General features: G+C 52.1%; 1 protein-coding gene across 3 annotated transcripts in view; it reads left to right on the forward strand.

The window, feature by feature from the left end:
• KCNH2 (potassium voltage-gated channel subfamily H member 2) overlaps positions 1-14,820 on the forward strand; it is a 54,389-nt gene that overhangs the window by 23,520 nt on the left and 16,049 nt on the right. For all 3 annotated transcript variants that reach the window (XR_005010518.1, XM_036761735.1, XM_036761736.1), the window contains 4 exons: positions 4,161-4,325; positions 5,619-6,056; positions 6,882-7,093; positions 14,200-14,622. Coding sequence is in view for 2 of the 3 variants with exons in the window: in XM_036761735.1 (XP_036617630.1) it covers positions 4,161-4,325; positions 5,619-6,056; positions 6,882-7,093; positions 14,200-14,622 (1,238 nt within the window). In the remaining variant the exon portion in view is untranslated. The remainder of the gene's footprint in view (positions 1-4,160; positions 4,326-5,618; positions 6,057-6,881; positions 7,094-14,199; positions 14,623-14,820) is intronic.

Here is a 14,820-nt window from a genome sequence, read left to right on the forward strand (position 1 = left end):
ATTGTATGACCATGGCAAGTGGGAATTAGGGTTAGCCCTCAAACAACTATGACACCCTAAGGTATAGACAGGCTGCTGACGCGCATTAGTAGAGGGAGTTTGCATGTCAGCAGTCACCTATACTGATTGGAAATTTTAGGGTGACAGATTTAGGATTAATGTAAGCAAAAAAAAATTTTTTTAAACAATTAGAATTGTCCCAAAGTAAAATGGGATGATCGAAGTGTGAAACTGTGTTTCTCATCACTGGAAGTCTTCAGACTTTTGGGTCAGGCACAGAATGGATTATATCGTCTTTAGGATCCTTTCCAGTTTTAAGATTCTTTTCTCACCCAGCTGGTCCTGGATGCTAAGCCCATTACCCACACTGAGCCGCAGGCACCACACCCCCACTTCACCAGGTCTAACACTCTCACTTTCCCCTGGATCTTCAGCCCATAATCCTCGCTGAATTCTTGTCACTGAGCTTCTTACCCCCTTTGCCCCTCAGACCCTTCCACCAACCCCGATGCCCTCAGTTCACCACCTCCCATGATGCCTCAGTCATGGACTCCTTGACACTGATAGACGTCACCCGTGCTTACCACTAGACTTTGGTCTCATCACCTCTACTGACACTGGGACCCATAGCCCATCACCTCCGCCGACTAGGGGACCCCTAGCTCTTCCCCCCAATGGCATGAAAACACTGGATCCACCTTCCATGGCCCATCCCCCTTTTGTCCTACGAGTCCGTGATAACATCCAATACTTATACAGTGCTTTATAGTTTGTGGAGCGTTTTACGGATATTATTTCATTAGATTCTCACAATAACCCTGTAAAGTAAATAGTGTTATTTTCCCATTTGACAGATAAGGAAACTGAGGCTGAGAGAGATTAAGTGACTTGCCTAGGGTCACACAGCCAGTAAGTGTCTGAGGCAGGATTTGAACTTGGATCTTCTGACTCCAGGTCCAGCATTCTATCTACTATGTGACCTGGTCATGCCTTTAGCAGTTAACCTCAGTGACCTCTTGACGCTGAATCCATTACCCTCACTGGCCCCATATAATAAATACATCACTTCCACTGACTCCCAAGACTATCAGCCTCTTGCCCATATTGATCCCTGGACCCTCAAGTCTGCCGCTGAGCCCCAGAGACTGAACTCATCCATCACACTGACTCCCAATGAAACCGTCTCTCCCGTTGATCTCTGGATACTAAGTCCATCACCCTTAATGACCTCCCAGACCCTTAGGTTATCACTGCCACTCCCAGCTCCTGGATCTTCAGCCTTCATCCTTCACTGAGTCTTTGATGTTGAGCACATCACTGATTTTTGTTTAGTCCTCAGCCCATTGCTTCTTGAAACACTGAGCCCATTATTCACACTGACTTGTAGACACTGAGTCCACCTCCAGTGACACTCTTTGAGCCTATAGCTTCTACTGACTTTTAGGTGACGCATCCAGCTTCCCTGGTTTCCACCTCCCTTAGTGCTTCCAGGCCTTGCTGTTGGGCATAGTTAGAAGTTGCCTGCAGTGCCCAGATCTTGGCTGCCCCCATGTCCCGCCTTTTCATCTGGCTGGCATCCCTGCTGCTGCCCCCACTTGGATCCCCAGGGGCTCTAGGCACACCCTGCCTCCTCCCACCTGCCCTAGCTTCAACTCAGAGACCTTGTTTGCAGAACGGCCTGTCTTTGGCTCACAGATGGGAGGGAGCTGACTGCAGGCACTGGCACGGCCCCAGGTAGGTCTTAACTGACCATTGTGGCAGTCTGGTGGCTGGGGGGCATCTTGGAGAAGCTGGGCAGAAAGAAGAGAAAAAAGATAAGGACACTCCCTCTTTCCCTCCCTTTCCCCTGCTCGAAAGCAGCCGATTCTTCCTCCTAAGCTCTATCTCCCTCAGCCATCAGGCACTGCTCCAACTTGCATTTTTGGAATAACCGGGACTTTGGACACATTCAGGACATATTTTCCTTCAAATAGTCCCAGGGCCAGGGGGCCCTGGGGTTTAGGGGTGGGAAAGGAGCAAGCTGGTTAGGGATGGTGGCTCATGTTTGGGGTCCTTAGTGTCCTGAGGTTGGGGAGAACTGAGAGTGTCAGGAGTGCCCTTGGGCTAGGGGCATGGAGAGGGTGCTCATTTCTAGGCTCTGGGTTTTCATATTGGATTTCCTGGGCTGTGTGGGGTTCACAGGGTCTGGACCCCTACAATTGGGGTAGGGAAATGTGATTTTCCAGATAGCCTGTCAAAGGGTTCTCAGTTCCAGACTCAGAGGAATCTCTGAGACCAGGTTGCTAGGGCAATAAGTATCTATGATTTCAAGGGTCTCTAGAACCTGAGGTCCCCTGGGTCTCTGGCCATTCTGTTGGGCCAGTGGCCAGGGCCAGTCCCCACTCCAGCTGCAGCTGGCCACAGCCATATTTGGGCATAAACTCCAGGCAGACTGTTGGAGTTCCAGGCAATCTCCTGGCCCAGCCCCCAGAGCCTCCCAACTCCACAGCTGTGCTTTATGTCTGGTGGGGGCTAAGAAACCAGGGGGCTTGGGACAGGAGAGACAGAAGCAGATAGAAGGAAGATGCATCCTGATCTGTTACTCCTGGGGTGGCCCTGAAGGCCAGGGATACAGGGTGAGTGGGAGGATTTTGGGGGGGGGATGCCACTCCTTTGGCCCATCCTCCTTATCTTTAGCATCTTTTCTTTCCTCTCCACTCCCCAACTTGGCTTCAGTGGATCTCATTCCATAGGATTAAACTACAGCTGTCAGAAACCCCAATCTGATTAGTGTCCTCATCCCCATCCATTTCCTCCCCCCAGCTTGAAAGGAGTAGGGTGGAGGAAACACTTCCCTTTCCTATCTGGTCCCTTTACACTGATCCTGAAGTGAACTCTTCCATCATAAGCAGAGAGTGCTGCTTAGCCCAGGAGTCTGGTCAAACCAAGGCCACTAGGCCCTGAACCATGACCTGCTTAGGATGCTCAGTACTTCCCATGTGAATTAAAAGGATTCTCCCCTCAATCTTTGTGAGTTTGGAACCAGGCACTGAAGTAAGGAAGTGGGGTGCAGGGAGTGGAGATGAGAGTAGGAAGGTAGAGGGGGATCTGAATATGAGGGAAAGAGCTATGTACATAGTGGGGCCTCAATGTCCACTGTCATCACTGCTATTCCAGTCCCTACTACTGTCACAATTGCACTTATGTCCATCACCTTTGCTATCATCAATACTGAACTGTTGTCCAGACCAATGATTTTCTTGGGAATTCTTGGGCAAGGATATTTCCTCCACCCGTGCAGATCAGCAGCAATTCTGCAATTTAAAGATCTTAGAGTATTGCCTGAAGCTCTGAGAGGGTTAGTGACTCACCCAGTGTCATTCAGTGTCAGCGGTGGGACTATGAGGCAAGCTCTCTGTGCACTATCCCACAATGCCCTTCACTGAGTTATCAATTAATATTGACCTCCAGGGTGCATGATGCTCTACTAGGTACTATAAGGGAGGACCAGTGAGAGACACCAGATGTGGGAATGTGATTGTTCCTGACAAGCCAGATTAACGTGAAGTCAGGATAATGGAATAAGCCATTTTGGAGGCATGGAATGTGGAGAAAGCCCTAGTTGTGGTTGGTAAATGTGAGGGGGTGAGTAATTTTCTCCTTTAACAGCTTTAGTTTACCTGTTGTAGGGGCTTTAGTGACTGGACAGAGCTATTGAGCCTGAGCCTGAGTGAAATACAGAGGTGGAGTAGGAGATCAATTAATCAATAAACACGTATTAAGCACCTACTAGGTGCCAGGCACTGTGCTAAGTTCTGGGGATACAAAAAGAGGCAAAAGACTCTGTCCTGGAGGAGCCCACAGTATAAAGAGACATATAAACAAGGATATAGAAACATAGACAAGGCAATGGAGGAATGAGAAAAAAGACAGATATTAGAGGGCAAGAGACAGGACAGGAGAGAGACAGGCAGCAAAATAGACGAACTAAGAAGGGCGATGGACAGATGGAGGCAGAGAGACAGAAAAGGGCAGACACTGGCTGGGACCCTTTTAGCTTTGGGGCATTTCACTTGCTCACCGCAGTGCCTGACCCCTTGGCACAGGGTGCTAGTGACTGCCAGTTGGGGGAGGGGGTTACTCACCCCTGCCGGCCGCAATGCCCTGGGTCTGCCCCTCAGGCAGCTGCTTCCTGTGCCTGGTGGACGTAGTTCCTGTGAAGAACGAGGATGGGGCTGTCATCATGTTCATCCTCAACTTTGAAGTGGTGATGGAGACAGAGTTGGCGGGGTCCCTGGCCCATGACGCCAACCACCGTGGCCCTCCTACCAGTTGGCTGGCCCCAGGTAGGTGCCCATCTTCTTCGCCCACCTCCCTGGGCTGTCCTGGGTATTCACGGTGCACTGCTCATCCCCATGGAATTGCCTTCAGCATTCCCATCCTGAGGATCAGAGCAGAAAGAGAAAGTGCTGGGGGGCAGGTCAGCATTTGGTGTAGATTTGATGTGCCTTTTAGTTCGGGCATGTTTCCTCAGAAAGGGCACTGGATTGGGAGTCGGAGGACTTGGTTGAAATCTTAGCTCTTCTGGGCCCCGGTTTCCTCACCTATAAAATAAAAGGAGTTTGACTAGATGATCTCCTCAGCCCTTCCAGCTTTAGATCCTTGAGTGCCAGGGCAGCTGGCAGATGGACTTGTCGCTAGACCTGGTAGAGTCAGGGAGAAGAAATTTTGTGGGAGATCCCTTTGCTGATCTGTGATGGGCCAGCTAGTGAGCTCTCTTTACTTGGGTTGGTGTCTGTTTTCCTTTGAGGGTGCCCTCCTGGGATATGCTTTTCCTTAAAGACTCCTAAAAGCATTAGACCAGGAGTAAGGAGACCTGGGTTCTAGACCCAGCTCTGCTACTGACTGGCTGTATGACTGTAAGCGAGTCATTTGGCTGCTTTGGAGCTCCGCTTTCCCATCTAGGAAACGGGGACCATAAATGGGGATAATAACCTCTATCCTGTCTACTTCACAGAGGGTGTTGTGATGATAGAACAAGCTGCCTAATGGGAAAGTGTTTGGGGAATTATTGTTTATTTTTAGGAGATCGTACAAATACTCAAAGGATTGGGGATTTCATTGGCTTAGGAAATAGCCATCATGTGAAATCTTTCTATTAAGGCAGATCACAACTGATCTGTGATTTAGCAGATGAATACTAGGGAATTATCTGAGTTCACATTTTTTTTGACAGATTAAGTGACCTGTCCAGGGCTATGCAACTAGGAAGTGTCAGAAGTAGAATTTGTACCCAGTCCTTCCCAGCTCCAAGTTGAGCACTGTCCACTCTGCTCTACTGACTTTCTGTTTATTATCGTGCTGGGATTATTCTTCCTCTTTCCAACCTTCTCCTCTCCCCTTGCTCTGCAGCTCTGACTGCCTCAGCTTCCCCTTTGGGGGGTGGTGGGTGCCCTTGGGTAAGGGCCAGATGCCTTCTACCTCTGAAATCCTGTGGTTCTGTGAGTGGCCCGAGGCAGCAGCTGGGGCACTCTCTCCCTGACTGGGGTTGGCTGTGAAGGAAGGCTTCTGGAGGCAGGGGCAGGACTTCTGGGGGTCCTGTGGATATTCTGACCATCTGCCTATTTCACCATCTGCAGGCCGTGGCCGGACCTTTCGATTGAAGCTTCCAGCCCTTCTAGCCCTGACGGCTCGGGAACCATCCCTCCGGCCTGGGGGCCCAAGGGCTCCAGGGGCAGTGGTGGTGGATGTGGACCTGACTCCGGCCCCTCCTAGCAGTGAGTCTCTGGCGCTAGATGAGGTGACGTCTTCACTAGACAACCATGTGTCGGGGCCTCCTGGCCTGGCTGAGGAGCGTCGGGCTCTGGTGGGGCCTGGCTCCCCTAGTAGCGTACCTCTTACACACTCCTCACCTCGGACCCGGAACCTCAACCCCGATGCCTCGGGCTCCAGTTGCAGTCTGGCCCGGACCCGCTCTCGTGAGAGCTGTGCTAGCGTCCGACGAGCATCTTCTGCCGATGACATTGAGGCCATGAGGGCAGGCACGATGCCCCCACCCCCCCGCCACGCCAGCACTGGTGAGGGGGCTGGCTGGGGTCCCAAAGGCTGGGGTGGGGAATCCCTCCCTAGGCTGGGGAAAACAGGCAAAGAGGAAGGGCTCCTATCAGGAGAGGGGCTAAGATAATGAAAAGGATGATCTGGGGCGCACTGCTGCTCAGGAATAGAGAGCAGCGGGAAGTCTGGGAGCTCTGTATTTCTGTGGCCACAGATGGGGTTCCTGCCTCCCTTTGTCCAAACCCCTTCTCCATCTGTTATCCATCCCCCCGCCCTACTCTTTCCATTACTGCTCTCCTGTTTCCTCAGTGCCCACAGATTCCCCTTCCAGGCCAGTGAGATGGGAAATCCCATTAGCCACTTATTTAATCCCATTAAGTGTCCATTCATCCCATTAAACGTCCATCCCATTACATTCCCCAACTCAAAAGACCTTTTCTGGCATCTGGATCTCTAGAACTCAAATCCGAGGTGCAGCGGTTGTAGCGTTCCCCAGGTCCAGCTGCTGCCTACTTTTCATTGAGTGGCCCGTCTTTTGGGTCCCTCACTCTGAACCCTTGCCCTCGATCTCTTAGATCCACCCACTCCACTCACGTTCCTGACCTACCTGTCCCCTTTTTACCGTCACCCGCCTGTCCACTAGTATTCCAAGTCGGCTGTTGCCCTTATGTGTTTAACCTCCTAACTGTCCTGCCATATTGCTGACCCGTTGTCCGTCTATAATTTGGACTCATCCATTCCTCCATATTTCCAACTCAGCTGTTTCCCCATGTTCCTGACCCAGCTGTCTCCCATGCCCTTGCTGCCTGACCCCTTGACCGCTCTCTTCCTTCCCCTGCCCAACCCAGGGGCCATGCACCCCCTACGCAGCAGTCTCCTGAACTCCACCTCAGACTCGGACCTCGTCCGTTACCGCACCATCAGCAAGATTCCTCAGATCACCCTGAACTTCGTGGACTTGAAGGGTGATCCTTTCCTGGCCTCACCTGCTAGTGACCGTGAGATCATTGCCCCAAAGATCAAGGAAAGGACCCATAACGTCACTGAGAAAGTCACCCAGGTAAGGGCTTCCTCTTCCTTGCTGAAGGGATCTGGGCTTGCTACTGAGGCAGGATTGTGAACCTGGGGAAGATGTGTGCCCACTGAGAGGTCTTGCTGAGAGGAGAAAGGCGGACACATGGTGAAAGAGTTGAGGTGTACCTTTCTAGAGAAGTCGTGTTGAGGAGTGAGTAGAGTTCTTTTCTGGGAGAATGTCCCGGAGGAAAGAAGGCAGGGGGTTGGAACTTGTCACCTGAGACTGATGCATTAGGCACATTAGCAGGGATGGTCTGGGGCAAAAGGTCAGTCAGAGCTGGGAGAGGAAACAGCTTTAGGGGAATAATGAGAAAATCCAGTGGATTAGAGAGAATGTGAGGGAGGCCAGGGAAGGTTTCCTATCCAGGGCCTGGCAGAGGGGTGAAGTGACACAGGAAGAGGAGATGACCTTGTAGACTGGGTGGCCTGAAGAGTGGTGACAGAGATAGGAGTAGGAGAGGAAGTAGCCATGGGGGAGAGAAAAGCAGAATCCTGGGTAAGGCCAAGCAAGCTGGAGGAAAAGTCAGGATCCAACCCCTTCTTGGGGAGTGGGAGTGGAGGACTGAGGAAGTAGATACCTTTGTGATCCCAGCCTAGGGAAGCCTGCTATAATCAAGGTGGGAAAGCACCTGACTTTCCTAGGCTAAAGTGAGGAGGAGTACCCTGAGGTCATGGGAACAGGGTAGACTGCCCCTTTTGTGCCCCATACCTGTGGGGATGGAGAAGAGGGAGTCAGAAGCCTATGGAATGGATTGAGGAGAAATGAGAGAGGCATGGGTGCTCTAGAAAGGGGACAGGAAGGGCTTAAGGCAGGGTTCCTTCATAGCCCCTGGGCAGTGCTAGTACTGATTTCATGGTTGGGTTCTGGCTCTGTAGTCTCTGACTTCCTGCCCATCTGTCTGTCACCCACTTTCTATATTGCTACAGTCTCTCCCCCGCCCTGTTCCCTCCCAGACCCCCCCATTCTCCCCTGCTCATAACTCCTTCACATCTAGGCCAGATGGACCATTTCAGCGGATGGGAGTGGGGTGGGGATAAGATGAGGGCAGGACCAGGAGCAGGAGTGTCTGGGTGCCAATCCTCCCCAAGCTGGGATTAGGCAGCTTAGTGTCCCCTCCTTTTGCCTGTGGGTTCCCCAGAGCTGTACCCCATTCCCTTCTAGCTCTTTGTTCCCTCCTGGGCATAGAGGGCATCTGAGGCTGGCGCAGCTCTCATCTCCGTTGCTTTGCCAGAGTCCCACTCTGGGTCCTCCTCCTGACCAGGCCTTTGGGTCTCAGCCAGAGACAGCCCCCTCCCTCCCCCCATGGCTCTTTCTTCAGCATGGCCTTCCTCCTCCTCCTTCTCCAGTCTCACCTGGCTATTTCCACCCCCTCCTCCTCTTCTTTTCCCACCTCAAGTCCCAGCCTTCTTTTCCCAAATTCCGCACTCCCTTATATGTGTGTGTCTGCGTATATTATTTTTATGGGTGCCTATATGTCTGTGGGACGCACGCACGGGTGTGTGAGAATGTGTGTGTGTCCATCTGTGTGTGTCACTGTGGGTGTCTCTGTCTCCTGCTCTGTGCTCAGGCCGGACTGGGGAGGAGGGGGTGTAGGGGAGACCATTAATCTGCGGTGACAGTCCGGGCAGGCAGCTGGGGGGAGGGGAGAGGGCTGCAGGAGCATCTGCAGCAAGAGCGGCTCAGCGGAGAGCTGGGGCCTGGGGGGGGAGAGGGAGGGGGTGGCTGTCAGGGCACATGGGGGCGGGAGGGGGCGGGTGTGAGGGGGAGCCCAACATAGCAGGGGGGAGGGGGGAGAGACTGAGGGAGGGGAGGAGGAGCTGGAGCAGAGGCTCCATCTGCTGCTGTTGGGCGGGCAGCGGGCGGAGTGCAGAGCCCTGGCAGCTGAGCTGGCACTGGGGGGCTGGGGCTCGGCGGGCACCGGATGGCATGAGCGGGGCTGACCACTGTTGCCTGTGCCTGCTGCCAGGGTGAGCCAGCTGTGGGGGACAAAGCCCAGATCCCCCCTAACCTCCTGGATCCATGCCAGGGACAGCTCTTGGAGCCAGCCTGCCAGCCCCTGGTGCCCATCCCTTGCTGCCCCTCGCCCCACCTGACCCAGGGGTTTATGAGGTGCTGTAGGGGAGCAAGCCCAGGCCTTTGGACTGGTGGGCTGGGGGGGAATAGAGAGCCCACCATGTCCACAGCCAGGAAGTTGAGTGGGGCAGGGGCAGAGGCCGGGGCTCTACTGCCCAGGCCCAGGAATGCCCGGGTGCGGCGTGCTGTGCGCATCTCCAGCCTCGTGGCCCAGGAGGTAGGTGACCCACACCTCTCCCTTCCCCTACATGGATGGGCACTGAGGCAGATCATTAGGGTCGCATGGGGCCAAGGTGGGACAAGAGAGCAGGGAGCCCAATGATGGTACCAGGGAAAAGAAGAGAGGTCCTGGGGAAACTGGATAATGTGAAAGGTGGAGAAAATTGATGGTTTAGAGGAACGAGTGTCTGAACCTCCTCTCTTTTCAGTCCCTTGGCTGGGGTTGTAGGGTATTCCCCAAGTCTCTTAATTCAAGGAATTCCCCCTTACACAGACCCCCTTCCCCCTGCCCCCCACGACTACCAATCCTCCAAGGTGGAAGGGACCAAAGGGACTAAAGAAGGAGAAGAATGGGCCCGTATGTCTGGCACAGAGTTACTTCTCTCTGCCTTGGGACCCTAGCTGGCAAGAGAGTCCTGATATGTTGTATGAAGGGCCTCTGTGTTCCTCCCCCTGAAGCCATCATCTTCTTACTCCTACCCCTGAGTTGTGTCTCTCAACAGAATCTCTGACTGGGTGTCTTTTGGCTCTTGTGGTCTGGGGACTACAGAGATGGGGAGACATGAGGCCAAAGAGGTGAAAAGAGCTGGTTATGGGGACAGATTTTGAGTAGCACTTGTTAGGCCCAGATACTGCCTCACCAAGGAGAGAGAATGGTCTCAGACTGGAGCTCTTGCTTGGCTGTATATGGGGAGGGCCTGATCCTAGACAGATCTTGGGTCTTCTTCACTTTGCCTCAGGGAGGTTTGAGCACTTTCCTGGGCCCTGGTCTCTCCTGGCTCTATCACAGAATGTGTATCAGTTGGAATACGCTTTGAGAGTAGTAGGAGGGTGAGGTATACATGGGATGCTGTCTTGGGGGAATTGGGTGTTAGGGAAATGGCTTAGGGAGAATTGGGGAGGTTGGAGGATAGGTCCTGTGTGCCTGGGGGGGGGGCAGAAGGTCAGGTGAATGAAAGACTCTTAATGGGACAGGGTCTTGACAGTTAGTAATAGAGCCCCTGGGTTAAATAGGCCCAAGGTGCCTTCTTCAGCCATAATTTCACCCCCTAGGATAGCAGCAACAGCCACCGGCTCACCTCTGGCCAGGCAGGTCCTTGGTGACCTGTTGCTCAGATGTCTGACCCTTTAGGGATAGCCAGGAAATGTGGCAGGAGCAGCTGTGACACTGTATGGAGAGACACATGACCTTGCCCTTCTCACACTCCTCAGTCCAAGTGGGGTTGGGGGTGGGTGGGATGGAGAGATACAAGACTGAATTGAAGGTCAGAACTCCAGTCAGCTTTGCACATGGCCTCAGACTTGAGATTGGGTTTTGCTTGCCTCCAAGTCAGGCATAGATCCCTGCACACCAGTCTGCAGCTGAAATCCCCAGGGATTCTGGGTGGTGGAGACCCTTGGTGTTTTGACTGTGCCTTGGGTCCCCAGTCTGCAGGTTTCATGATCACTCTCTTTTGGGGGCAGAAGAGGGGAACTTCCCTTCTCTACCTCCCCAGATCTCACATCGTACAGAGCCCTGCACAGGGGCTGAGGTCACTGAAGCAGTGAGGTCTGGTGGGAACAGCCCTGTTCTGGGAGCCAGTTGATCTGGAGTCTATTCTCTGGGCTACTGTTACCTAATACAAAGGTTGGAAGCAAGCTGCCAGGTACCAGGGCTTCAATTTCCTGATCTATAAAAACAAGCAGGTTGGGCTAGATCTGAGACTCACAACCTCTTTTAGTGCCATGAATACCTTTGACAGGTGGGTGGTATGGACCCTTCAGAATCGAGTTTTTAAATGCTCAAAATAAAATTCAGAAGGTACCATGGAAAGTACGATAAAATACAGGGGGAACCAAATCATATTGAAATGCAGTTATCAAAATGTTTAAAAAAAAGTTCACTTACCCCCCGAAATCTATCCATAAACCTCTGGGCTAAATGAAGGCGCTGGGTTGAGTAATAATGGTGAATAACATGCTGCATTTTGGGGCTAATTTATTGCTTTTCAATACATCCTACCATATTCTCTTTACGGCACTTGTGTGAGGTAGGTGAGGCAGCTGACCCTATGTTTGTTTGACAGATGCAGAATGTCTCAGAAAAGTGAAATGAATTACCAGAGTTCACACAGGCGTAGGTAACTGAGCTCAGACCCAGGTTTCTTGGTCCAGGGATCTTTCCAACACAGCTGGCAATCTACTGTGTGTCTTGTGTGAGTGTATGTTTATATTATGGCGGCAGGAGGGAAAGTAATGGACGAGCTGGTGGGAATGACGATGGCTGTGAGGTTGTAACTAAGGGCATTGTGAATGAAGTCAAAGTGGAGAAGTCAGGGCTCCTTGTGAGAGCCGTGTCCTACAGTATCTGTGATGGGAGGGCCAGGGTAGTCAGTCACAGGAATTTCAGTCTAGGTGCCTCCACTGACCCCCTGCTTTCCTCACTGCTTGCCACGGGGGCCCTGGCCAATTCTCCCTTATTCTATAAATTAGGCATCTTAACCTTTTTGTGAGTGTCATGGACCCTTTTGTCATTCTGGAAAAGCCCATGGACCCTTCTCACAACATTGTTTCTGAATGCATAAATTTTTTTGAAAATAGCATTATAAAGAAATCAAAACAGTGAAAATAAAGATGTAGTTTTTTTCCCATTCGAGTTCACAACCCCTTGAAATCTAGTGGTGGACTCTTTGGAGGTGTGTGGATCCCAGGTTAAGAAGCTTGCTAGAACCCTTCCGTCATCTGATTGCCCTCAGCCGCCATTTCACTGAGAACCTTCCTCTTTTGTGTATCCTGGCCCCCTGACTTTGTGGCTTACACTGTCTATGGAGAGGGCCAGGGTGGCTGAGAAGTGAAGTTGGAGTGATGTGGGGAAGTCCACATCTCTAGAGAATGCTTGGGTCTTTGAGCCCCTGTCTCTGTTCCCGTGACATTGGCAGTCCCAGGGACTCTGACATCTCTTCTCTCGTGTCCTCTCAATCCTTTGTCCCCTTCCTGTTCTCCCTGCTCTCCCAACCCCCGCCCAAGGGAGCCTGGCCTAGGCTAATAGTTATTCCTACAGCTGCTTTCTTTAGGCTGCTGGGAATATGGAAAAATGAGTTTCTTTAATTAACTGGAGGAGACTGGAGACTCAGGATTCTGGGAAGGACTGAAGCCTGTCTCTCCACCTTTTCTCTTTAGTCAGTAGACTCAAGCTGGCTTGCTGGTTGGTATCTTATAAGTAACACTGCCCCAGACACATAGGCCCGCCTTTCTTCTTCTTTAGGTTTGCTACATTGCCCTCATCCCTAATTTGGGGAGGTTTCGGGGGAGGGGGTGAGTGAGTGCGGACCTAGCCTTCTGAGTCACTGTGTTGCCTTAGCTGTGTGGCCTGGCTGGGCCATAGCTTCTCCCCTCCCCCTCTCCTTCATCTTTCTGCTGTCACCTGTGAGGAGTGACCAGAGAAACTGAGGAGCAAGGGAATGGGAACCAAGATAGTTCAAAAAACTTTGTGACTAGGGGGTAAACAGGGTACTCTGATGTCAGAGTTTTGGAGTGATTAAATCTTAGGTGAATCTGATGTTAAGGGCATTGTAGTATGTTGGAAAATTGGGGAGACATGAGGGTAAGTGGAGGCTGGGGCAGGGTTCCTGGAACCACCACCTTCATAGTTTTGTACTGTCTTCCTTCCCCAAACCCAGAGAGGTGAGGGAGAAGGGCAGCCTCGGTCTGTGGCCTGGCAGGGGGGTGGATGTCCCTGCCACAGCTCTGTGGAGGTTTGCCTGTTCTTTCTCAGCAGCCATCCTAGACTTCATTCCCCAGCTCTTACCCTGCCCCTCACCTTGCACCTCCCTCTACTATGTGAACTCTTCTCTGAATTTCCTTTCTGAAGGCACACAAACGTATATGTTTGTATGTACACTGTGTGTGTGTGTGTGTGTGTGTGTGTGTGTGTGTGTGTCCCTGGATGGAAGATGTACAGATGACTGTTTCCTCAGGTATGTGCCTCTCTGCCAGGGCATAGGATCTGTGCCTGTGCCTGAATCCTCTCTCTGAGCGTACAGAGGGACCATGGCTAATGGCTGTAACTGTGCCTTCACTTTCTTGGGACTGGGGCTGGTCTCTGTCTGTGGCTTCACTTTCTGGGGCAGCAGAGGGGGCTGGCTAACTAGCAGAAGGTGACAGGGGCACTTAGATTCCTAGTTTGAAGGGGACCTAGCAGATGCCAGCAGTGTCTGACCTGCAAGGCTGCACGGCTGATAGGATCGAGGCTCGTATTTGGTTCTGGAGGTATATTGTTCTTGCCACCCAATACAATGAGACGTGAGTGTTTTGATGCACACATTGAGAAGGTAGTCTTCGGGGTTACCCTGTAGTCAGAGACAGCTTGGTATAGGGGAAGGAGCATTGGATTTGAAGTCAGAGGGCCTGGGTGCAAATCCTGCTTTGGGCTCTGATCACCTTTTGTGCCCTTAGCCCAGCTAATTCCCCTTGGTGAGCCTTAGTTTCTTCATCTGTAAAATGATAGATTTATACTTGATGGTGCCCTCCATATTTATATCATATGATCCTATGACTTGGTGACCTGAAGCCCTTGTGTCGTTCCTGGGATGCATTGCACTGAATGATGGGAACTGTAGTTCTCACACCGTATGACCGTCAGAGAACTAGGCTAGACTTTCTGACCTTCCTGCCCAGCTGGCGCTTTCCCATTTCTACTGAATCTCTGCACTCGATGCCCATTCCTGAAGGTCCTGCCCCTTGGGACTCCTTTGCTGTTCCTGCCTCTGGAGCCCTGCTCCTTCATACCCACATCTCTCTCTTTGCTTTCCCTCTCCCAGGTCCTGTCCCTGGGTGCAGATGTGTTGCCTGAGTACAAGCTGCAGGCACCGAGGATTCACCGCTGGACCATTTTGCACTACAGTCCTTTCAAGGCTGTGTGGGACTGGCTCATCCTCCTGCTGGTCATCTACACTGCTGTCTTCACACCGTACTCGGCAGCCTTCCTGCTGAGTGAAGAGACCCCACCAGCCCCTGACTGTGGCTATGCCTGTCAGCCTTTGGCGGTGGTGGACCTCATCGTGGACATCATGTTCATTGTGGACATCCTCATCAACTTCCGAACCACCTACGTCAACGCCAATGAGGAGGTGGTCAGCCACCCTGGCCGGATCGCCGTCCACTACTTCAAGGGCTGGTTCCTCATCGACATGGTGGCAGCCATCCCCTTTGACCTACTCATCTTTGGCTCCGGCTCTGAGGAGGTGGGGAGAGGGAGAGTGGGAGGGAGGGAGGGAGAGGAATGGAAGGATAGAGGGAGAAAAGGGTGAGAGAAGCGGGATGTAAGGGGAGAGGCATGCATTGAGAGGATAGAGGGAGAAAGAGAAAGTGGGGGATGGAGGGGAAGGAGAGAAGGATAAAGAGAAATGATGAGATAAAGATGAATATAAGGATATAAGAAA

The sequence above is a fragment of the Trichosurus vulpecula genome, chromosome 5 (assembly GCF_011100635.1).
Source record: "Trichosurus vulpecula isolate mTriVul1 chromosome 5, mTriVul1.pri, whole genome shotgun sequence".
Lineage (NCBI taxonomy): Eukaryota > Metazoa > Chordata > Mammalia > Diprotodontia > Phalangeridae > Trichosurus > Trichosurus vulpecula.